This window comes from Rhea pennata, chromosome 1 (assembly GCF_028389875.1).
Source record: "Rhea pennata isolate bPtePen1 chromosome 1, bPtePen1.pri, whole genome shotgun sequence".
NCBI classification, from domain to species: Eukaryota; Metazoa; Chordata; class Aves; order Rheiformes; family Rheidae; genus Rhea; species Rhea pennata.
This window is the reverse complement of record NC_084663.1, coordinates 77,128,796-77,154,789: the sequence shown is the minus strand read 5'-3', so window position 1 is coordinate 77,154,789 and position 25,994 is coordinate 77,128,796. Positions and strand designations below refer to the sequence as shown.

At 38.4% G+C, this 25,994-nt stretch overlaps 1 protein-coding gene across 3 annotated transcripts in view; it reads right to left on the bottom strand.

Annotated features, from left to right (window-relative positions):
• The window catches only part of ARHGAP8 (Rho GTPase activating protein 8), an 84,630-nt gene extending 60,010 nt beyond the window's left edge, over positions 1-24,620 (bottom strand). For 2 of the 3 annotated variants that reach the window (XM_062592407.1, XM_062592426.1), the window contains exons 1-3: positions 24,461-24,620; positions 22,406-22,543; positions 1,619-1,730 (exon numbers count right to left, since the gene is read on the bottom strand). In XM_062592407.1, coding sequence (XP_062448391.1) covers positions 1,619-1,655 — 37 coding nt within the window. In that variant the 5' untranslated portion in view covers positions 1,656-1,730; positions 22,406-22,543; positions 24,461-24,620. Of the gene's footprint in view, positions 1-1,618; positions 1,731-11,018; positions 11,110-22,405; positions 22,544-24,460 lie in introns of all 3 variants that reach the window. The other variant, XM_062592417.1, reaches the window with a different exon arrangement.
• Between the last annotated feature and the right edge of the window lie 1,374 nt (positions 24,621-25,994).

Sequence of the window (25,994 nt, the reverse complement as noted above, 5' to 3'; positions counted from 1 at the left end):
ATATGAAAGTTTTATTGTCTCATTTTTAACATTTGTACTAAAAATGCATTTCACTAATGGCTGGGCTTCTAAATGACAAAAAGAAGTTAAGAAAAACAAACATAAAAAAAAATACCAGTTATGTCTACCCTGAATCCACATTAAAGTCTCCACAGAAAATAAATCAGCAGTCCTGGCAAGTCTTGGAAAAAATATCTGCCATTAGAAATAAACCATTAGTCTTCCTCATACACAAAAAATAGAAGTATCAGCTACCAAGAGCGTGTTTTTCTATCTTTTAAAAATGTATCACATATTAAAAAAAAAATACAGTAACCTTAACTCGAACAGTATTCTTTCGCTTTAGAATGATTCTGATCAAAGAGCTGTGAAGAATAACATAACATAATGCAATACATGATTTAAATACATAAGAAAGGGAAGAAATACTGGAATTCACGTTAAAATTGGAACATTTGTTATAAAGAGGCAGAGGCCAACCCTTTCTGTACAAACTTATTTTGTACTATGCAAAATAATAGGTTTCCAAAAAAAGGGGTAAGGATTTGTGATCAAGTATAGACAGCCATCTGGCTTTGAGACATAAGATAAAGAACTGCAGAAACAAAGCACATGTGCACGCTCATGTGCATTCCAGTTACTCACAGGCACTAGAGTCCCAACAGCTATCACAAACCATTGAAAATCTAGTTACCCTGACATAAAGATGGGTTGTTTCTTTTTTTGTTTGGTTATTTGTGAACAAGAGGACTGGTGCTTAAGAGATGTTTCATGATAAATACAAGTAAAAAAGATTTGTTGTTCTGAACTGATGGAGACCAGAGCTCCATTTTTCTCCTGCAAATAATAGGAGTTTATTGCCCTACTTCATGAGCCATAGCAGAGAATCATCTGTTACTGCTTGCACTACTACTTGTGTTAAATCCTGACTGGGAGACAATATGAAGGGCCTGATTCAGAGCTTTCTGAGTTTGATGGGAAAATTGCTTTCAATGGATTTTGAATTGGGCCCAAAAAGTAAAGACGCCTGTCCGCTGTTGCTGAAAATCATGACATTTAGAGAAATTAGAGCTAAGCTGAGGGACAAGGGAGATGGGGGGCGGGGGGATAGGAGTGGTAAATAAATAAATAAGAACTGAAAGACTTGCGCTCTGAGATTCAGGCCAGTATTCTCTAAAAGATAGGAGGAAAAAAAAAAATCTAACGTTAATTTTTCAAACTGATGAGCCTCCTAATTCCATGGTCATATTGCTCAGCTCGACTAACATCTTTGGAGATAACATGCAATATAGCAATCTCTATACTCATTCAATACTTGTCTCTTTGGAGTAATGACTCCCATTTGTGTCAAAATATGTGATGATGGTGATACTCCAATAGCCTAGCATTTCACTGGAAACATATACCAATAATTCATAAATGCTGCATGTATTAAACTAACCTTCAAACCTAATGGCTTTCATAAGGTACACATCAGTATAGTGGCTGTAACTCACACTGGATTGCTCCAAGAAGTATTACAAAAGGCTGGTGAAGCTTCTCACCTAGTGAAGATGCCCTATTTAATCACCTGCAACTCCATACAGATGCCATTTGAAGTATAATAAGAAATATTTACCTATTTCAGCTAACTTTTCATAGTCAATTTCAGACATGTTTCCTCTTTAGAGGAAGTTTATGAAGATCTTGCTATCTGATTCTTGCAGGATGAAATGGTCCTTGGATCAACTCTATAAAAATAAACAAAAGCAGCTGTCATCATAGCATGGCATGTTTAACACACTATACAGATGCAAAAAGAAAACAAAAGTCCCAAAAATCTATTATCCAATTATTGTAGAGGAACCAGCTTATTTGCATTTGGGCATCATTTCTGCACAAGAAAAAGTATTATGAAATACTTTTGATACAGCAGTCCAGAATACAACTACATTTAACAATGGGACTTTAACAAAGGTGTTCTGTATTTATTTGTTTTTTTTCTGTCTTCAAAATACTTGCATAACACAAGTTTTGATGACAGACATCAGAACTGAGAAGTATTTCACTTCTTGAAACAGAATCTTAATCTACCTGCAGATATTTTATTTTCCAGATGAAGAAAATCTATATTCTCATGCCAGTCCCTAATTCTATTGCAGCTGTAAATTTTATTACAGGAAATGCTCTCAACCTCAAATTTTACATGAAACAGCAACATGAAAATTTCAAATGAGTATTATCTTATAAAAATAAAAGCCCAGCACCTCCTGCACATAATCACTGCTTTTTGTCAAATGCTCTTAGGAGTGCTTCTTAAACATAACACTAAGTTATATACCTAAAGAGAGTATCAGGAACCAAGACCACAATTTAGAAGATCTGCCTTGCAAAGCTACTGCTCTGAGCAGCAAATAAGAGTACTTCTCTTAAATTAAAAAAAATGGACTCAAGTGGTTGTGGAGGTGGTGCTATCTAGAAATATAACAGATGTCCACACCAGCAAAGCAAGTAAACACCTGCAAACTTGTAAGCATATGTTTACCTATTTCACTGAACAGGGACTAGTCAACAGAATGATCATAATTTTTATATTTGAGAACTACAGACAGGCTGTAAACTGGTTATTGCAAGGTCTATCCTTTGGCTTTAGGTTTATCCAGGCCAAATATAGTTTTGTCCTAGTATATGAATACAACCCCCAAATACCACAGTAAAACAAGTATTTGCTAACAACCTTAACATTTAAAAGTACTTCTGATGGCTAATTAAAATTTTCTATAAATTTTCACTATCATTTCACAGATCTGATGCTAATGTAATAGTAATTACCACCAAAGGCAACTATGCATTTTTACAACTTGCTGTTGTGCAAATAAAATACAAACATGGTTCTACTACTTTGAAGATTTTCAAAATTTAACAACTACTTTATTATAATCTTACTTGTTTCTTATTGAAAACAGTTATTGCCATTCACATGGAATTCTCAGTTTAGAAGTACACAGATGGAAAAGTCCCCAAAAGAGCAAAAGAGAAAATTTTGCTTTCATTTTTTCAAGAAATCACAACTCTGGGCCAGATCTATTTCATTTCATGTTATTCTTACCACATGGCATTTGTAATAATAATTCCATTGTTATTTTTAAATTATCATGCAAATAAAATACTTGTTGATTGATATTCCAGCTGGTAGTTAATTTCTTCATTACTGTTCTCAGTGGTATTTAGACATTTCTAAAATTAACAACTAGTGACTAATGTGATAATGTGTGTTTTATTTAGCAACTAATTTGTTATAGATATTCTAGATGGCTTAGTAATAGACACAGTTTGCTAATTAGTAATTGGTATATTATCTGAACACGTGCACCTGGGATGGTGAGAAGAAAATGCTACACAAGTATGTAATTCAAATAGACAACATAAAAAAATAAAAGCTTTTGAAGCAAAACACAGTGGCAAAATAAGGTCAAGAAAATGGAATGCTCCTACCTTAACACTTTGTCCCCAACTCTTTCCCCAAATAAGATGCCTAAATTTCATAAGAATGTTCAGTTTTTATACTGAGATTTTTTTTCAAGAAGCTCCAAATTAACTCTACTGCTCACACTTATATTTGACTCATCTTACCCGCCAAATCACACCAGCTATTTACTGCAGCCTTTCAGTTCTTTGCTGAAGCTGGAACTTGACCACAGTTATTTGTGTAACGCAGAGATTGTTCTTCTGTTATGTTCTTCCATTTAGGTTTCACAAACTATCACTAGCCAAACTTTCAGAAGAATGAAAGCCAGCATGCAATATATCTGATCTTCCTAGACTCTTCACCCCAACCTAGCACATGCCAAAGCCCTTATAAAGAAATAGGGCACCACCTTCCTTCTACAGGACCTATTTATGCCAGGCTTTTCCCTCATACTGAATTTTACCCTGTAATCATCAGTCATAAAAACTGGAATGCACCTTTGACACTAATTTTTTCAGATAAGGTGAATAATGAAAGGCTCAATGAAGTGATGGAACAGGAAAAAAAGCTGCCTTCTTAAGCTTCTAATTGGAAAAAAAAAGGCAATACAATCTTTCTGCTACATAGCATGGAATAAAAATTGATTCCTCCGTAACACTAATTCCTTACATTATAGCTACATTACTGATACACTATAACCATAGTTATAGTGTACAATATACATACATTCCTCAATCCAAAGAGGACAGATGTAAATATCCCCCTCCAAATCTGTTGGAAAAGATCTGGCTTTTAAAGAGCAAAGTTAGTGCACAAATGAGAAAAACTATGGTAGCATTAAATATTTGCAAAACAGTTAATGCACAGAGTTGCCAGGATGTGAGAAATAATTTAGATAGAATCAAGAAAGAAGGGAGATGGGGAAGAAACCATCTGCCTGGTTTTCAGCTTACTGCTCCCTTGGGGCAGCAATGAGAAAGTTTCCAGTTACAAAGACAAATTTACTGTAGCACCCTCAGAAATTGATTTCCCTTTGACCCCAGCATTCTCTGTTCCTAAGAGATAACATAAGCTCCTTAATAGCCACGCCACATGTCACCATTTGTAGTAAACTGTCGATTTATTGCCCTCCCCCACCTACCCCCCCCCCAAAAAAAGAAAAAACTCAGTCAAACAAACCCCCCCTCCCAAAAGAAATTTTTTTGGGGAAGTATTTTACAAAATGCCACATCTGCAGGCAAGGTTATTACTTACTGACATCCCTAAAAGAGCGCTGCTTTATTGAGAAGGCAGCCAGTCGTGCACAGAACAGCTTGACAATGAGCTAGCATCTCCGGATGCTCCAAACAAAGGCAAGGGATTCCTCACAACATTTGTCAACGTACCGACTTCTTTGCTGCCTATTCTTTCTGTTCATTCAGCTGTCAAGATATGTTCTTTTTCAAATTTAAACACTGTGATTTCCCTTCATTTTTTCCCCTAATGTTCTTGCCTTCCACTGATAAGTCCCTGTGACTTTTAAAAGGTGTAACACAGTGTACCACATAACATTGGTAGCAAATGTACATTTTGATAAGATAGCAATTCCACGTACACCCAATATCTGCCAACGGGTACAGCCTACAAAACCAGGAAGAGGACTTTCAGATTATTTTATTATTTGTAATATTACAGCAACATTGCTGTGGAATTTATAAACACAAACATATGAACTGAGTAGACAATATATTTGTGAAAAGTGTATTCAAAACATTCTAGTTTTCTTCCCATGGTTTGTATGCATTATCTAATACTTTTCCTCAATGTATTCTTTACACAAGGTATACCAAGGACAAAGCCTGTATTCCTTCTGAGCACTTCGTTGTAAGTCCTTGACATCTCTGACTTCATTTAACAACATACTATTTTTTTTGTTGGCAGTACACTGGTGAAAATTAGCTAGACCATGCATTCCATGTAGGAGGTTTTACAGGATGTAAATGCCAACAGGACTGATCGTCAGCGAGGGCTACCAAGCTGTACTTCTCTGGGTATCCTTTATTCTAAGGACTGACTTGGGTCCAGTTCAGCGAATTCCAAAAGCTTACTTGGCTACTCAGAGCCTCTACCATGTTCCAGGTCAATTTTCATACGACAGGCTAAGAAAAGAGAAGATCAGGAGGATTACTGTATTTTCACACACATCACTCATGGTTCATCTTTTAAAAAGCAAACTCTGGTTCAGCAGCTGAGTAGCGGTACGTTTACTCATACAAGTAATATGAGTAACAGAGCTTATCCCAGCATTCCTCCTATAGCTTTGTCTTCTCATGAATTAGTCTTTTCCTCCATTAAGCTCCTTGACCCAGATCCCTCAGCATCAATTCACATCCAACTCCAACTCTCAGCTTCTGCTCTCGATTTTGTGCAAAAGTCTGTGGTGTAGGTTACCCAAAGGTATGGAGTATTACAGAAACATTTTAAAATATTAGTACTATGGAAGGTCCTTTCTTTGGAGTTTCTACAAATTATCATATCACATTTATGTTTCATCTTTCAGCAGGTACCTCATTTTTTTATTTTTGTCTATAGCTATCATACTAACACTTCCCAGCTCTCCTCTTTCCTGCTCGCTCCCTCTATTCTCTCTCGTGTCTCTTGTTCCTTTGTGTCAGGCCGCTGTTAAATGTTGTATCTAACCTCACAAACAGCAAAAGTTTACATGTAGGACCTAGCTTCCCTCATCATATAAAATCACTAGATGGCCAGAGGCACTTGCTATAGAATTTCTCGTGGGCAAAAAAAAAAAAAAAAAAAAAAAAAAAAAAACTTTTCTGGGAGAGCTGGAGCCACTTTTGCCTTCCAGCACAGTGACACCGTGACACTGTGCAAGTGCCACTTGCTACAAGCTGGGAGAGGCAGTGGGGGGTGCTGCAAGCTGGGAGCGCGGGGAGCAGAGGAGGTGCAACGCAGCCTCACAGGCACAATCCTCCTGCTGCTCTAGCTTCAGGCCACCCCAAGTCATGAAGGGAGAAGGAGTCAGTGACCTCTTCAATCCGACAGCAGCTTGCATGCAAGGCCTGCACTCTGCGATACAGTATATAGTTGCGTAGGTTTGCGATGTGGATTCCCCATCCTGCTATGATGACGAGAACGGAAATGGGAAGCACGCGAGCACAAAAAGAAACAGAGGGATAAAGCCATTCTTAAAATAAAGTGGATCTCCAGTTTGTCACAGTGACTTTTTCACATTCAGAGCAGCACAGACACAACTTACTGTTTGGACTCCTGTACTCTGCAAGGATGACGGTTGCATAATCATTTGCTGCATTTTGCATGCAGCAAATGCAGCTACACAGTTGTATCTGAGGTTTTGCACAGCACTGAAATGCTGAACACAGTACTTTTCAAAATGAAAATACCATGAAGCCTGTAAAGGCAAATATTCTAGTGTTAGTTCTACAGATCAATACTGATGAAAAGTGTTACTGAACCTTGAAATTAAAGAAAATTTAAACAGCTTTAACTTTATTAAATTTTCCACTTGCACAGCAATCCTAAAAATTCTGATACACTTAATTTTACTATGTTAAGTTCTATTGATTTTGGTGCAGTAAAGATCAACAGGCATAAATTCTGAGAACTCACCATATTTCTACAAAATGTCAGAACATTTTTAGCTAAAGTTCCATGAAAATTTCATTTTGAAAGAAAAAAGGTATTCAACAAATCTTTAAGAAAACATTATTTAAGAATTTGAAGGATGATGGGTCATGTACAGGTGAGTTGGAGAACTCATTTCTAAAACGAGAAAATAATTCTTACTTTGAAATCACCAATGCAAGTTTAAAAGAGATTATTCAAGTATGTATTGATAGTTCAGTCAACTTCAAAGGTATAATCATTGCCCTGAACTCTGTTAATATTAACTTTTTTTAACACCACATAACACACAAAAACATCATGCAACAATTTAAGGCAAAATATTGTAAATAGTTCTGTAACTGTCAGCATTAAATTTGTGCGCAAGTTTTAAAAGATTTGGGTTCTTACATACTAATACCTTTTCCAAGGTAACATTGTGCTCCAGTATCAGTTTTGTGTCCTGGAAACAGGGTATGAATTTATCTGTTTTTAAGGCTATGATGAAAATATTCTCTTAAAGGGAAAGAGTAAAAACAAAAATTGAATGCATATAGCCTAAAAAAAGAACACACACACATATAAATACTTCATCCATTATGTATCAAATCAGTTTGGGAGATTTTCTTTTTATGTAATAATCAGAGGTAGACAGAAGCAGAGCATACACAAAGGTTAATTCCTGTGATAGACTAAGACATAGCCTTGAAAATAAGGAAGAAAAGGAGAGAGATGAATATCTGTGCTCTATCATGCCAAGTTACATACTGATTAAACAGCACTGATTTCTCTGAAAGCAATTTTATACAAGTCTCATCCATTTAGGGCTTGGAAAATACAGAGAATATTGCTTACTTGGTATACATTATCCTAGACCTAGAGAAAAAAACAAGTTCATGCAGCCATTTTTCTTCAGTATTTATTCCTAAATAAAATATAAAGCATTATTCTTTAACTATCCAAAAGCCCTTCCATAATATGCTACATAGTTTGGCTCCATCTAGGCACATTGCAATGTTACACCAATCCAGAGGACACAGCTTTGCAAAAGAAAGCACAACAAATTTGACTTGGCAAAAGAGATATAATAAAGTTGAGACAACAGTTCACACCTCGCTGTTACTGAGGGAAGTGCTATGCACACATACGGGAAAAGCCCAACTCCACTGAAAGAACATACGAGGTTTTGATGGCACACTTAAAACACAGCTTTGCTCCTCTTACGCCTGGGCCACTCAGAGTACGTGCGCGCTATACTTCTGGGCCATGAAAAATTAACCCCATGCGGCAGGACCTCACAGCATGGCCTAGTGCCACGCAGAAATCCTGGCTAACGTCTCATCTTGGCAGAGACATTATTGCAGACAGAGTGCTCTGGTTATCTGGCACTTCGGTGCTCCCAAGCCCTGCAATGCATGGCGCTGACTTACCTACACAGCCTGCCCCCCAGAACCCTCATTCCTTCCTCCCAGGCACTACTGATATATGCTTACAGAGCTGGAGACTGGTTTCAAGGCCCATTTTCACTGACAACTCAACTCCAGCTTTTTGACATTCCCACTTGCAGCTGGGATGAGGTAATCCCATCTTCTGTTCAGCCAAATGCCAACTCTCTGGGAAACCTGGTGCTTGCTAGCACCAGGGAGAAGGAAGGGGACCAGTGACCTGCTACTTGCTGTTCCTCTGTAACAAGAGCTTTAGCTCATACTTTTCTGTGCCCATTCAAGTGGCTCATCTCTTTATTCCTCCTTTGATTTAGCTTCTTGCACCTTGTTTTCTTTCTGTCTTCTTATCCACCAAGTTCCTCCCTTCTCTTTCTTCCTATCCGGCCTTCCCCTTTCTGTCCCTTTGTTTTCTCTTCTGCCACTACTCTCTTGTTTTCCACTTTCTTCCTCATTCCTTCATCTTGGCTTAGTTTCTCTCCATACCACTTTTTCCCCACCAGGAAAGGGTAACTACCATCAAATCTCTTAGTTACGCTAACAGAGGGAATTATCCTGTGGGCTGGATCTAGACTGCAGACTGCCATATGGACTTCACTAATCTAATAATACCTTTTCTTACAGTTATATACTATGTCAGATCTTAAAGTACATTTCAAAGTGCCTGTCTCTCTAACAGCTGTGATCACCTCTGTTGCACAATTGGAATAGGCAGATAAACAAAACTTGTACTTTGTACCTACAGACTACTCATCACTAATTTCTCCTCTGCTAGGAAACCAGTGACACTTTTTAAAGGGAAAGTGGGGGAAAAGGGCAGGGAGACCATGAAAAATATAAGCATGTATGCATGCCCTCCCCCTACCACCTCCCCTGTTGGAAGGAGTCAAAAATCTATTTTTGAGAAGAATTAAGTATGCCAGTGAAATAAAAATTGTTTTCCTACTGCGTATAAATATCTGCATGTATCAACCATTCCCAGTTCAGAAAGCACTGAAGTAAAAGGATTATTTCTACCCATTATGAGCAAAGAGGTTTCAGAAATTCTCTTTTGTTGTCTGAAACAGTGCAGCTATTTTCTTATCACACCCACTCATTCATCTGGCACAGCGCAAGTATGTGGAAAAAAGCACCTAATGTATAACCAATTAACAGAAAGCCATGTAAGCTTGCTATATCATTAGGACAAAATTATCTGAACACGGATAAATGGCTGCAATATGACACACTACAACATCACTTTTTGATTCAGAATAAATGTTTATTGACTAAACAAAGATTACCACAATGTAATCATAATAAACATTAATGATCAGTCATCTATGGAACTTGCTTTCTAAATTAATATACTGCAACACACACAAATGTGGCAGAATTATGTTGGGCTGAACTCATGTTTAACTAGTGCTTCTATCTCAAGAGATTAAACACTTTCAATTACAGACAAGTATAGTTTTAAGACTGTGTTTTTTAATTAAATTAATCTGACAAGTTACTGGACAAAGGGTTGGTATATTATGATAACAGAGTTTTTTAATTGCATAATTATTCACTGGGGATTCCTCTGGCTGGAATAAACTAGGGCTTTTAAAATAAATTACTATTTTGCTTGCGTTTATGTAACACAGAACAGTGTTTCTACTTCTTGTCAAGATGCAGCTACAGCTCATTCAGCTTACCATCACCCCTCACACATCCTCACTAAACCAAAATGAAATAGCACTTCAAAGCAAAGAAGCAGAATTCCAAACCGCATTTTACATGGTGAACATACAGCCCATGTTTTAGTTATAAATTTCAAATCAAAATCAAGCAAAAATGAAGATAACAGCATCTATTTTTTCACTGTTTCTCCATTTGCAATGACCTGTTTCTGCATCAGTGTACTATAGATACAGTTATTTGTTTGCTTGAAATATTTTTTTCCCCACTAAGTCAGGAGTATCAAGATTAAACTTTCTACCTCCCAGAAAATTTCTAATTTATCCTAACTTACTGTACAAGGTAGGACATTTAGTACTGCAGAGCCTGGTACTGTTTTACTACAAGAGTTCAATGTGTGAGCACAACAAAGCTGCAAAAACACTCCAGCAAACATTTCAGATTAGAATGCAGTCATTGATCTGCTTGTGCCAATGGGCTTTATAGGGCTCAAACCAGTTCACATGTTTAGTAAAATCAATATAATCAGGCAGCAACAACAACTACTTCAGATCTAACCTTGAGCTCAACTTCCTTCTGTAACTTAAATTTTAATCCACCTCAAATTTCACCTCTATTAACATCTGCAAATCCCCCAACAGGATCTTATTTTTCAGATCACATCCCATGCAAGGGTAGATTTCTATAGGATGTTTTGGGGTTAAAACTGAACAAAAAAAATGAGAAATGACTTTATAGCAAGAGTTTCAGATATCTTCCTGATGTTAGAATTGCAGAAACAATGCTAAAATGCTCTTGGCTCATTTTGCCACCAGGATGTATCAAAGTATCAAACTAATACTCACCAGAAACTAACGTTTTATGCTGTTGTTTTTTTCTGATCAAAGCTGTTTGCAGCTTTGTGGAAGAGCACAAAGGATTCTTGAGTGTGTAAATCTGAAATAATAAATTGGTCAGCAAGGACTATAGAGAGCTAGATGAAGAGAAAAAAAACAGAAGAGAAAGACTTGAATAAAAGCAGATCTTTCTATCTTAAATTGTAAAGGCTGAAAAAAGATGTTAGGTTTAAAATACAGCTCAAAGGCTTCCTGTTCATTTTCTTCTTTATTATACCTCAGTCTTATACAGGTGTAACTCTCTAAACTGGCATGGCACACAGACCTACAAAAGACTGGCTAAAATCCGGATGAGAAACATCTCATGTCATGGTTCAATTATAAGTAAATTTGACCTTGATGTTCTCAGTACTGGATCAAAAAACCTGAGGTCACACAAAAGAAAGAAATGACCCAGCATAAATGAACTCTACAGATTTAGATTTGTTTGAATACTTTTGGCAGGTTAACTTTATACCAGCAAGATTTACGTGACATCAAGTATTTTTTGTCCTCCTGCAGCTGACATAAACATGGATTTATTTGCTGCTTCTATGTACTTTGACTACCTTGACAGAAATGAGGCCGTGCATCTCTCCTTGATCTGAGATCACATTTTTATTGCTGGGTGATCTGCTTGCATGTGTATTTCATAATAACGATTGTGGTAATGGCTGCCTTATTATACTGTTTAATATAAAGCTTCCACCCTGTAGACATCACCTCATCCAAAGGGTTTTGTCTATATTCATGCATGATACAGAAAAGTTCTCAGGTAAGAGACTGTAGGAAAAAAATGAAGCAGTAGCATGACTGAAATTATGACATACCATCATTAATAGGATTCTGCTACCAGACCCTTTTCATATTTTAATGAAAGTCATCTTCAAAAGAAATCTTGCCCCTATCATGTAACACTACTTGCTGTCATTGCACTTGCTTTATTACCTTCCTATCTTTAACTGCATCCTGAGAACACAAAAAAATTATCAGCCTAGAAAAAATCAAAACTTCTAACATCTGGAAAATAATAAATCCTGCCTTCCACCTAAGAAATACAGCACTGGTAACACATTACAGCAGTGATGCATATTAGCCCGTTCATCTCTATCAAACACTACTAGAAGGTTCTTCAGAGGTACTTAACTACATTGGCATCCAGCTCTTGAACTCTGAACATGATAGTTTTTACACAAATCTAAAAATACAAATGCATCAGCTGTATATTCACTTCAACCCATGCTAACATCTAACAAGACCACATTGCTTATTCATTACTCTTCCCTGCCAGCACATCACAAAATTTGAAAACTTACAGAAATTTTCTGTAGAAATAACCATTGGAGTTGTTATAGCCTAAAGTACTACCACAGCTGTAGTAACATGACGGTCTAAGATTTTAAGCAAGGCAGAGGGAGAGATGATGAAACGTTTTTATTAGGTGAATTCATGCAGCAGGAGGGAAAAACTGTTAAGTTTACAGAGACTCAAGCCCTTCAGATGACCTCAAAGAAAAGCTTGTGCACCTAACAGTTTATCATTTTATATACTCCCAAAATATTCCCTTTGATATGTTTAATAAATATTTAATAAGCAGTATGTAAACAGCACAGAGTTTGAGAAGAAACTAAGGGGACAAAAACACTGTAAGGGAGCAGCAGAAAACAGCAAGGCCATATAGCAGAGAACATAAAAAAGTATTCATTAATCATAGAATCGGTAAGGTTGGAAGGGACCTCTGCAGATCATCTAGTTCAACCTCCCTGCTCAGCAGAGTCACCTAGAGCATGTTAGACAGGGTTGCAACCAGGCAGGCCTTGAAGATCTCCAGAGAAGGAGACTCCACAACCTCTCTCGGCAACCTGGTCCAGGGCTCCATCACTCTCACAGTGAAAAAATTCCCCCTCACTTTCAGGCGGAACTCCCTGTGCTTCAATTTCTGCCCACTGCCTCTTGTCCTGTCAACATGGGACAACTGAAAAGAGGTTGTCTCTGTCTCCCTGACATCCTCCCTTCAGGTATTTATACACATTGATAAGATCCCACCTCAGTCTTCTCTTCCCCAGGCTAAACAGGCCCAGCTCTCGCAGCCATTCCTCATAGGGCAGATGCTCCAGCCCTCTGATCATCTTTGTAGCCCTACGCTGGACTCTCTCCAGTAGCTCCATGTCTCTCTTGTACTGCGCAGCCCAGAACTGGACACAGTACTGCAGATGAGGCCTCAGCAGGGCTGAGTAGAGGGGCAGGATCACCTCCCTCGACCTTCTGGCAACATTCTTCCTATTGTTCCTGCAATTAATGAACCCCAGGACACCATCGGCCTTCCTGGCCACAAGGGCACATTGCTGGCTCATGGCCAATCTGTCATCCACCAGCACTCCCAGGTCCTTCTCTGCAGAGCTGCTCTCCAGAAGGTCAGCCCCCACCTTGTACTCGTGCCTACTAGGTTATTTTTCCCTAGGTGCAGAACTCTGCACTTGCCCTTGTTGAACCTCATGAGGTTCCTCTCTGCCCAACTCTCCAGCCTGTCCAGGTCTCTCTGAATGGCACCACAGCCCTCAGGTGTGTCAGCCACTCCTCCCAGCTTGGTGTCATCAGCAGACTTGCTGAGGAGGCACTCTGTCCCCTCATCCAGGTCATTGATGAAAAAGTTGAACAGGATGGGACCCATTACTGAGCCCTGGGGGGCTCATGATCATAATATGATGATAATATGATCAAATATGATCATAATGCAATATGATCATAATGCAATGATCATATTTAAATCAGGTTGTCAGGTGAGGCTCATTTCTTCTCACTACCATAATTTGAATCTTTACATTTTAATTAAATCACTTGTTTTTCTTAAGTAACATTTATACCCTTTCTAAGGATGTGGGGACACAGCCTACCCCCCAGAAATGCTGCATAACACATTTGCTTTATTCACATGGTTGACACAAAAAACACATTTGTTTACAGTGCTTTTTTTTATACACACACACACACACACACACACATATATGCTGTCTTTGTCTTAGCTGCTGATCACGGTCAATTAATTCTTTAAGCAACAATTGGAATAAGTATTTCAAAGCCAACTCAATCTTTTTTAGAAGTAGCTTAGACATCAGTCCCTATAAAGAATTCAAAGCCTGTATGCAAAACTCTTCCATTTTCTCTCTTGGTTGATTAGACTATTCAGCAGAAAATAACCCCTTGCATGCTGCCTACCAGATATGTTTTCAATAACAGGGACACAGTCGAGCATAAGCTTTGGAAACTCCATCAATGCAATGAAGCAATTGACAATGTTTTCTGCCTCCTTCCAAATACAAAAACTAATCCTTTTCCTCACTTTTAGTTATATGTTAAGAACAAATGCCTGTAAATCACTCGCTGTGCATCAATGTAAAATGGATATACTATCCTATTAGGCCTAGACTGAGAAAAGCATTCAGAACAGCCATAAAACATAAGCTCAAATATACGCACAACAGAAGCCCAGCTAAAATGAATTACGTGTTCAAGGTTTTCATGAATCAAAGCTTCAAAGAAGTGTTAGCTGCTTGATTAATCAGAAAGTAGTTCTGCCACTCTCCACCTAATCAGGTCTTGTCACACTAACTCATACTGAGATACATTTTCCTTCCTAGTACTTCTCCAGGTACCAGAAGGATTACAATGAAATTTCCCAGACTGCCCCAGACTACAATTGGCAGTATCCAAACCTTCCACATTCAGCACCCAGCTGCTGGTAGTCAGGACAGCCAAAATAAATGGGACTCCTCAAGGAGGAACGTACTATTCAGTTTCAGTAATAGCAATGCAGCAGAGCTCTTTGTGTGCTTCACTGAAAAGCATAATTCAGGAATAAAGTATTATCATTTTTCCATTCAGTCTTTGGTATATGAATTCTACTGATTCCCCTCTTCCCTTTTTCATAAATTTAATCAGGCTTCTGAAGGTGCTCATGTGGCTTCATAAACATTATTGTAGATTCTTCTCATCATCTGACTTTAAAATCCTCTGAAGAAAGTGTTTTAAGCAAGTTATCCCAAAGGCAGATAAGGATCATTTGGCTCTAGAGCCAGTTCATTCATGCTTCCTGCCTGCTGGTAAGGAATATAAAGAAGAGAGAGAGAAAAAAAGAAACCAAAAGTGAGTATGTTGAATATTTTAAGTCCTGAAAATGACAGCACTGTAAAGGGGACCCATTTAGAACAACGGGACCCTACTACTTCTAAGGCTGGAACAAGAAGTTATTTTAACCTCTCAAAGGCATCTTACTCTTAAAATGACATTTCTATCTGAAAATTTTTACCTAGTGTGGGAACATATAAGAGCAAAAAAAAAAAAAAAGATATTAATAAGAAAAAAGAAATTAAGGATTTTTTCCCACAATTTTCAGTTTATTTCCTTTGCACAGTTAGTATCATCCTATATATGCATATCTTCATTGTCTCTTCAGTAATTAAACATTTTCTTCACATGAGTCTTTTCATTTAGGGAAGACAAGTTTTTTTTTTCTTTTTTAAGTGATAAGAAAATAAGAGATGAAAAAAAGCTAACAGGTTGTTAAGGGGAATCAGAAACAAATGCAGTGTGTGAAACTAAGTACAATGAATCGCTTTAAAATTATTAGCTTTCAGGTTCATCAGTGCAATTTTTTTCTTTTATATCGTAGTCTCCTTTCTCTTCTGGTAAATATCACTAGCCAGTGTCTGTAGCATCACCGAAGCATCCACTTTTGGAAGCTGTCCCAAGCTTGAGAAGTAGTGCATTTTTTTTCCAAGTTTTTAAGTGCAGTTTTTCTTTCTATTCTAACTGCAATAGATCATTAAATGTTTACCCATGGGATGTCACCAGGTAATGGTAAACAATCAAGGAAGCCACCCCACACAGAACAAAAATTAAGAAGCTCATTAAAAAGACTTATAACATCAGTAGCATTTTTGTAACACCAAGATGCAGCATTATACCACATCCAAAGACAGTTGTTGAATCAAACATGAAATTTTCAATTTTTTTTTGCATTTTTCCTTCAATATTTTCCTCCTTAGATCTTAATAACATATCTTTTATCCTCACTTACAGGATTCTGACCGCAAAGATAAGATTACAACTGTGAGCTTGTCAAGTTTGTTTAATCTTTCTGTCAAGCAAAGCAACATGCGCAAATCCAGACACTGAGACAAACAAAGCTGCAAACATACAGCAACTTACTCTGATACTTGAATACTGTCCCAAAGGAATTGTCCTACCTCTAATAGGATTGAAAAACCTTGAAACAACACCCAGTGGACATACCAGAGCATGGGGCATAATACAAAGCTTTCAGTTACTCTTCATTCCTAGGTTCCGAGTTTAACACTAAAAACTTGCCTACCTGTATTCTGGCACTCCTACATACACAAAGCGAAATTCTCCCACCAGTGAAATCAACACCAAAACCTCATATTGACACGAAAAAACTAGGATCTCACTCCTACGTTTTAGGCATCTTTCTCCCAAATATAGGATCATTTCCTATACTGAAACTCTCTTCTGATGAGCTCAGGAATTGCCCACACTCTGTTAGTACAAGTGATGAGTCATCCTTCTTTTTTCACCTCAGCTTCAGTAGAGGACTTTGTAGCATTCCATCCTGAATACACAGCTCATTCTCAGCCAAGATTCAACAAGTAGGTTGAAGCTGTAAGGTCTCAGCTTCTAAAACACACAGCAAAAATCCCCTGGACAAATGGAATACTTTTTTTGAAGAGTGGCTTTTTCATCCATATTTCATCTGATAGGCAACAATAAGCATCATATCCGCATGAAAATGCACAGTATATTTGAACAAAGAGCCAAAACTACTAGGGTGTCTGGGTTACCACCTATTGAAGCTAGCCCAAAATGAACAGGAGCTGCTAGAAGTTTCAGTTCTGAAGCTACAGAGATTACCCTTTGCTGCAACGGCTTTGTTCAAAGCCCACTTTCGAGGGAACATGTCAAACTTCTGAATTTCAGCCTCAGATTCAAGCTTCTAGGAAGCTTCTTCCAAGCTTGGGACAGCTTCCAAAAGTAGAAACTTCTGTTCTGCTACAGACACCAGTTACTAACATTAACTAGAAGAGAAGGAAGACGATGGTTGTTCGGGGGTGGGGGGAGAGGAGGGAACCCACATCCAACTCCTTACTTTTATCATTGTTTCAATTCATTTAAGCAATTTTAATTCATTTAAGCTATATGTGTAATACATTTAAACTTCCTAAAGACTGTGTATACAGTAAAAAAAATATACATTTTTGTGCTTTTTTCTGACTCAAATGTCAGGTAAAATTCTGAATGATGAATGAAAAGATGGATGTAGAAAGTCTGTGACAGGAAATATCTTAGTCTTTTCAATTTCTTGTATGGCAGGTTATGCATTCTTCTTCAATAATTCAATGGCTTTTTATAAATAAAAAGGTACTCTGTAGTCTGATGTTCAGAATTTAATCTAATTCTTCTCAGCTATGGAATAAAGACTACCATGAAGTATTTGAGGATGTAGCCTCTAGTGCACTGATTGCTCAGTGCACGTATTATCAGGCATTCACATATTCAGTGGACTAATAAGTGACATGGCATAGGTTTTTCTTGAATGTTCACACAGAGGTGGCTCTAATGCTTCTAGGCTGGTAGGGATCTCAGCAGAAAATTCAGATGTGTGTGTGTGTGCATGCACATGTGTGTATGCACAGAGCAAGAGGTGTAAAAGAGCAATATCATCCAAACCAGGAATAGCACAGGTAATTCATTATCAGCAGAATACTAACAAGATGAGACTATCTGGAAGTTATTCACTGGAAAAGAGAAAAATGTGGCTACTACTTTGTAAAAGACCTAGTACCCTTTTCCTATGTAACTCTCTTTGCATCTAGCCCAAATTCCACATGCCCATATCTGTGAGGCTGGTGACTGCGAGCAAAATCCCCACTAAGGGCTACTTAGTAGGTGCTCAAATGTCGAGAATTCTACAAGGGGTTTAAAAGCTATACAAATAATAATAATAATAAACCTTAATATTTTAGTAAGAAAATTAGTATCTTAATCTATTTGTGGAAACTTGGTATGTTTTTACTTCTTATATGTTTACCTCCATTGCATTATGCAGCCATTGCATGTTACTGTTTAGACAGAATAACTAATAGATTTTAGTATGGTTTAGAAAGTTGTGGTGAGGATGAACACCATGATCCCCTATGAGGATTCCTGGTGAATTTTCTATGTGAAGGTCTGATGTTCAGCCTATGAGTGTAATCCTGCAACGTTATCCCAAAGATACTGTATTCCCTGATGTTAGTAGAAGCCACATAGAAGCAGAAGCCTGAAGTCTCCAGTGGTGTTAATGTCAAAGTTAGAAAAATTCAGTGAAATGCAAGCACTGCACAGCATACATAAAATATCAGCTATAGTCTTCAGTAAGAATTTACAGTTAAAGAAATATCCCTAGGATATATTAATGTAAGAAAAAGAATAAAAGGTATCTTGAGAATGAACAAGTCAAAGAAACAGCCCTCGAGGCAGCCATCACTGAAGGGCAATAAAGTTACACTGCTGGGGATTTTCTTTATTATGGACGAGACTGGTATCAGCGTAGTTGATATATTAAGGCTACCTGAAACTTTCAAATCTAAGACACTACTTTCAGTTCTTCACAACTTTATTTGTGGGCTGAAATTTTCCAACCTTGAAAGAAGCACGCAAGTGAGATTGGAGTTCAGGAAGGGTTACTGAGAAAGCTAAGTGAAAGAAATGGGATTTGAACGAGATAAGAGAGAAAAGATGAGATAGGAGAGAAGTTGAATGAACCCCAACCAGGGATAATAAGCCGAACATCTGTGCCCACTAATGCAGCTTGAAAGGAAACCTAAGGTTGTTCTGTCTCACCATTTCTCTCCTATGAGCACATCTACTGTTACATCCACTTACACTGCTTGGCCTTAGAAACAGCAACCTACAACTGCTATCAGTTATTCCATCATATCAAAAGGCAGAAGTCTTTATGGTTAATCTTAAGATTCAGCCTTAATGATAGCCTACACTGGTGTTAATATAATGCCCTACAATAAACTACCTTTTTTTTTAAAAAAAAATAAGATTATACATGCATACAAAGCCACAGAGTTTGCTACAAGATCATCAATAAGCTTCGAAAGTCTAGTGCTCAAACTTTCGGGAATGCCAGAGCTGAGCTTGCCTCAACAATATTGTAGGTCCCTATGTGCATGTGTAATACCACATTTTAATTGCAGGCTTATTCTTTCCATGGAATTCCTACCTAGTCACAGCACAGGAGAATGTGATCTAGGAGCACTGAAGGAGAACTGTTCATCTCTAATGAAAAAATGACTTGTCTTTCTCCTGTTAAATAACATAGAGAATGTCGTCACGGTGTTATGGCTTGCACACACAAAAAAAATGGTCTCAGAGCTAATATCAAAGATGCAGATTCTATTTTTGTCTCTGCCAACAGTTTCCAGTGAAATACTTTGTAAATCATTAAACTAAACTTATATCTTAGGTGATTTTAAGACTACCTATGAGTTCGCCTACAGACAACACGCAACTAGTATTAATGGAGTGTTTCCCTCTTGAGAGCTGATCTTAGCCTGCTATCCATGACTGACACCTCTGCCATGCTCCCCAGATGGTGAAAACAGAAATACCAAACTTGCTTTTGGAAGAGGATGAAAATAGTTTTGAAAAAAAAAAAAAATATATATATATATATAAAAGAGCAGGAAAGGGGGCAAGGAGCACTTTTGCTCATCAAAGAAATGAGAGTTTTGAGAGTATTCTGACATACAGGGCTGGTTTGAGAATCACTGAAAACTGAGTAAAACCACTAGTCAAAGAAACAATCAAAATAACAGCTCCAGTTCAGTGTTGTCTACTGGTTCTGAACGCCTGAATTCAGACACATAGTCTTTGATTCTCAGAGGTACCTGCAGCCCCTGCTGAAGTAAACTGCAGCACTCACAGGATTCATAATTTCTTATGCAAGTGTAGTATGACCCACCATACTCCACATTTGCATGATTAGAGGATTGTTATTTCTTACATGTTCGTCAGTTCATGCTACTTACTCCCCATCTACAGTCACTGTCTGCATATGCTGTGAAAATTATTGTCATCATAGATCAAAGATTATGTCTCCTAAAGACAGAGTGCACAGGAGGAGGAAGAGAAACTCTCAAGGAATGTGGATTGTATCAATATCATATAAAGTGAATTCAGTAATAAAGAATGTAAGATTCAGGAACTGTGAACAAAAGACTTCTAGTAGCACCAGAAAAGTATTTCTTCTTTCTTTTTTCTGCTTTCAAATGTTCTTGTTTCTTTAACTGGGTATTATAAGCCTATGATTACATTTAGCTTTCTTTTAAAAATGCTTTATAATTTATAATAAAACAGCTTATTTTAGTTTGGGTCAGGGAAAATTTGATGGTGCGACTAAGCCATTCTTAGTACTGGTAATAGTACCTGCCAGTATCTCATTGATAAGAAGAAAGCTTTTTTTTTTTTTTTTTTTTTTTTTTTGGATAATTGTCTCCTTGAAAAGGTATTGAGATGTTAGTTTTTAAGCTGTCAGGCTTGAATAGCATATATGCACAACAGAATTTGCACTTTGTATAGTAACATCCAGAAGAACTGCTAAATATAAAGGTCTTTTGGCAATTCTTTTACTATTACTTTTTACCTTCTTTCCATTTTGGTCTTACGCATTGATGACTCAAATATCTCCTTTAATCGGTACTTTCACCTACACATTCTAAGGCTATTAAAATAACATTTAAAAACAGTAAGTTTTTATATTTTCCAAATTCAAATTTTTCAGTATTTATTTTTCCACTGAAATGCTGATACTGGCCTCAGTCTATTTTTTCATGAAAAAATATGTATATAGTTTTTCTTTAAAGAAAAAAATCTGTAACTGGACTTCTTAGCTCCTGTACATGAAAGTAACTACTACTTTTCTGAGCTTCGCTTGGGTGGATTTTTTTTTCCCCTCCTTCCTTTGTGGCAGACAACCTATGTGTCTCTAGCCTCACATGACTCAAACAGGTCATAGGTGGTTACCACGATAGGTCAGTATTACTTGACTGGCAGTGGGTTATATTGGTGTGGACACTGGCAAAGTAATCTGAAATCCCAACTGTGAATATAGTGAGCAGCAAGAACTATTAAGACTAAAGCTGTGGAGCCACTGCTGAGTGGCTTGCCTATGTGACCCAGCCCTGAGCAGCAACCTCTGCCTGGATTCCCCAATTTCTACCTCTCAGAGCTACACACTGCATCTATAGCCTCAGCAACATTTTGGATTGCAGTTTATATGGTCCGGAGAGTGACCACCCTTAACCTAAACGTATAATGTTTGGTTAAGTCTCATTTAAAAATATGAAATATGTTTCATATTTTTAAATCAAATTTACAGTTATTTTAAATAAAACCGGAGTTATAATTTCAATAATACAATATCTGTGAAACAATGACCATATTCTGTTATATCTGAATTTCAAAATGTAACCAATTAAGACAGTACGGCACAAGTACTGACAGCTATGCTATGCACAAACCCTTCACACCAAAGTCAGTTATGAGTAATTCAACTGATAAAACTGCTAAATGTAAAACTGGTAAAACTGCTAAATTTAAAACTGATAACCCTAAAACTCCTGATAAACTATTAAATTTAAAACTGCTGAATTTTAAACAGATAACCACATTAGTACATAGGCTTAAATTATGAATAGATTCATTCAGCTCAGTAGCACAGTGATTTCATGCGTTCCTCCTTATGCTTAAAGATAAGCTTAAGAGTTCATAAAGGGAGTATGAAAAATACTGCCTACACATTTCTTCAGTGATACTATTATTAAACATTTATTCAAACCAGGAGAACTTCAAAAATACAGTTCACTTCTTATTGTGTTTATTTACTTTTTGAATTCCTGTTCTAACAATGGAGAAAACAAAACTAGGAAGTCAGTTTCACTTCACTTATTAAAGTTAGTTCCACTTAGTAACACCGAATATTTCTGTCTGAAAACACTGGAATAAGTTACTTATTTGTGTAAAAGCAATTTTAAAATAAGTTTTTCAGTTACAGACTCATCATTGCCTCTCTTAATTCTATTCCAAGTCCTCCACGGCAAACTGCTAAATTTGAGACTAAAACTGTCACCAAAAATACATATCTACAATAAAACAGCACATTCTTTTTCAGGCAATAAATCAAGGCTCATACAAGTCAGTGGCAAAAATAAGCTTAGATTCAGAAATTTCTCACAGACGCAGAGGTCATTCTCCTTGGAAAAGGGCACTTATGTGAAAGTAAGTCTTACCTTCAAGGACACAGACCACGGTTCCAGAAGGAGCTTTCACTCCTGCAGCTGAACACCCAGGGCAGATTTGGAAAGCAAAGGACCAGACAAAAAGCAGTCTACCGATCCTTCAGCTCAAGTAGCAGCCCGGCAACACATCTGTTTAAAAATAAATAAATAAATAATGAAATAATAATAGTAATATTAACAAAAACCTAAACCCAGCAAGGCAATCAATTACAACATATAACCTGAAGGACAGCAGATTTCTGGTTCTGCACTCAAATTACATTTAACAGATTGGGAAAGGCTTCTACCTGTGAATGGGCCTTTCCCTCAAATATTAGGTGAGCTGCTTGCTTGCAGTGCAAGAGTGTGAGAAGGGGGGGCTTAGCTTCTTTTGTCTCTGCCTTAATGCCTTAAAAAGTTTCAGCCTTTGGATGACTTCTACCACTGTTTCACGGGGGTGGGGAGGGGCAGTTGGAAGCTGATGCACGGAAGGAATTACAGGAATGCAAATAGCGGCTAACAAGTGGAACAGGTTCCAGAAGGTACTTCCTGACCATCACAGCTCCCGCTTCCCCCAAAGTTAAACTAATCTTAACTAAATCTTGCATTGCATTTTTAACTGATGTATTGGAAAATAATAATGTTAAAGGAACATCACTCAGCAGACGTTCAGAAATGTCAGAAAGTTTCATGTACAATGTGAATTCAGCCCCTCGTGCATGTGCACTCTGACATGAATTGTAATTACACAATAAATTTTTTGGTCATCAAAGACTGCAGGGGTCCCACGAAAATAAACAATGTAAATGAATCTTTTAAGATTTAAAGGAAAAATACAACACATTTAGAAAGTGCCTGGAAAATTTAACTAATAAAATACATAATAATGGAGGGGAAGATAAATTCATAGGACTTGATTACAATGAGAGAGAAAAAAAAGTATATTATATAGCTATACATTTTCTTTACAATGTACTATATGGCTTGTACTTAAAGACTGTTGAATCTCACCACACAACCTGTGACTCACTCAGAGTAACAGTTATTACTGTAGTCTTTGCCCCATTTTTTCTGTTTCTTACGATGCTTTCCATTGACTCAAGCAGGACTCTCACATAAGCAGGAACTTTTGCTCTTATGAAGCTCAACCCTGAAGTCAGTGAGGAGAGTCACAAGTGCGCAAATTCACCCACGTGCCATCAAACCCTGCAAACTATTTCACACACTCCTAGTGCACCAAATCCTCCTCAGCCGAGTCACGGACTTGCATAAGTAATCACAGGAATCGCTTCTCAGGTCGCAATGTAAGCACTGTTGCAAAACACCTGCCATAAAATACCTGCTACAGTAGAGACCTCTGCTCCTCACTATGACCTCTGAGTCACATTACCAGGAGAAACTGCAGAAAAAAAATCAGTGTACCACTGCAAGTACACATCCAGACTTCCCCTTAAGGCTAACTCAAAGTTAACTACTTTAGTTTGTAAATCCGCATTTGGCCAACCACATAAACCTCTCTTGCTCGTCTTCACGGACAAACCCCAAGAAACTGCTCCATGCTTGGAGGAGGGCGAGACGATCGCTCCAAAATCTCGCCCCTCCCCCGGCGGCTGCAGCAACACTGCCTTCAGCATACTTTTCCCGTTACGAGTTTTGTGCAATCGCGGCTTACGGGGGCAAAGGGGAGGGGAAAAAAAAAAAAAAAAAAAAAAGAAAAAGAGAGAGAGAGAGAAAAGGAAAAAGAAAAAAAAAGTCCCAGAAGAAGCGATTTACCTTTAGATAGGGCACCCAAAGTGCAGCAGAACTACTCACGCTATTAGAAACCCCAAGAGTCCAACCCCCAAATCCTTGGTTTACCACACCCACATGCTCCCTAAAACATGAGGCGCCGAGGACAGGGGCAGCGCTGCCCCACCGCGGCCTTCCTGCGCGGGCGGCTGCCACAACCCTCTCCTTCTCCTTCCGCCCCCAATGCCAGGAGGGGCAGGGACGCCCGCCGCCGCCGCCGCCTCTCGGGGAACCACAGTCCCGCTCCGCCTCCCTCCGCGCCGGCGCTGCCGCACCTACCTGGCCAAGCGGCGGGGAGCGCGCAGGCACCGCTGGGCAGCCGAGGCCGGGGCTCACCTGCGAGGGTGGGGCGAGGCCGCGGCGCGAGGAGGAGGTGGCGGCGCGCGCCACGCTCCCAACCCCACTCCCCCGGCCCCGAGGCGCGGCCGTTGGGCCGCGGGGCCGGCTTTTCGCTTTCGTTTTCCGTGCGTGTGATGGGGCGGCAGGGAAAGGTGGCTCCTCCTCCTGCGAGGTGTGAGGCGCTTCCGGAGCTGCCCTGTCCTGCGCCGAGCTTGCCACCTATTTGGTGAGCCAAGTCCGGCGTAGGCTGGGATGGAAATCTCAATTAGTCCGGGGGCAGAAGAAAAATAACCCCCCACCCAAAAAAAAAAAAAACAAGGTGCAAGGATTAACCCTTTTTTTGCCGTCCTTTTAGGGGAAAAAAATAGTTTTCAAGTTTTCTAGCATCACATCACCATCTGACTACAGCAGGGATTAATGAACATATTGACAGAGTGTGTGTGTGGGGGGGGATCAGCCCTTTATAGTCCATTACAGTGATCTAAAGAGGCATGTACTTGCTGATGAGGTCCGTGCTGCCAACAGCGGATTTTGTCTGACCAGGAGGTAAACAGGTGATGTCTGTCCAGTGTGATTTTGCAGTCTGCATAAGACGCAGACATCTACCTCACCCTGCTTTATTGGAATTAATAGGAATTTCTGCAACTGCATAACTTTGCATTTCTACTACTGAATTTCATATCGTTTCTCTTCCTCTTGTCCACAGTCTTGCCTGTTCTTTCTATAGGGTATTCCAATTCTTTTCTGTCATAACAGCAGCTCTTAGGTTTATGTCATAAGCAAATTTTGTTAGCAGACTCATGGTTTTTGTGCCAAGGTCACTAATAAAAATTTTAACTAAGATTTGTTCCCAGATCAGTCCCCAAGGAACTGCATTAGTAATCTCCTTCCATCTAGACTTTCCTTTTCAGCACATGCTGTTGTCCTTACTTTTCATTTCTTACATTCATCCACATCTCTCCATCTTAATTAATATTTTCTCACGTGGAATCCTCTGAAATGCTTTATTGAAGTCCAGATAGATTTCATCTACCATATTTTCATTGTTCGAAAAAAATGATTTATCAGAGAAAGATACTGACTTAGTCTGGCATTTTCTCTCTTTGGTGAAGCCCTGCTGCATTTTAACCAGCTTTCCATTTACCTCCACATCTTTAATTAGTTTTTTATTCAGCGTTTGTTCTAAAGCTTTGTGTACTAATGAGGTCAGATAAAAGAGCCTGTAGTTACTTGGATCACTCCTTTTTTCTCACCGAGGACAAGTCCCCCACAAAAGTCTCTAGACCTTTCTGTTTCTTTTCTGGGCTGCTGTGGTCACTAGGTCTGACCTCAAATTAAAATACAGCTGCCTGTCATTGATTTGGGGCTTAGTCATCAATCTGAAAAAGCCAAATGTTACATTTTGTACTTCAAAGCAGGTCTCAAAGGTTTCTTTTGCAAAACCATGCATTCAGATTGCTTAGTTCCCAGATTT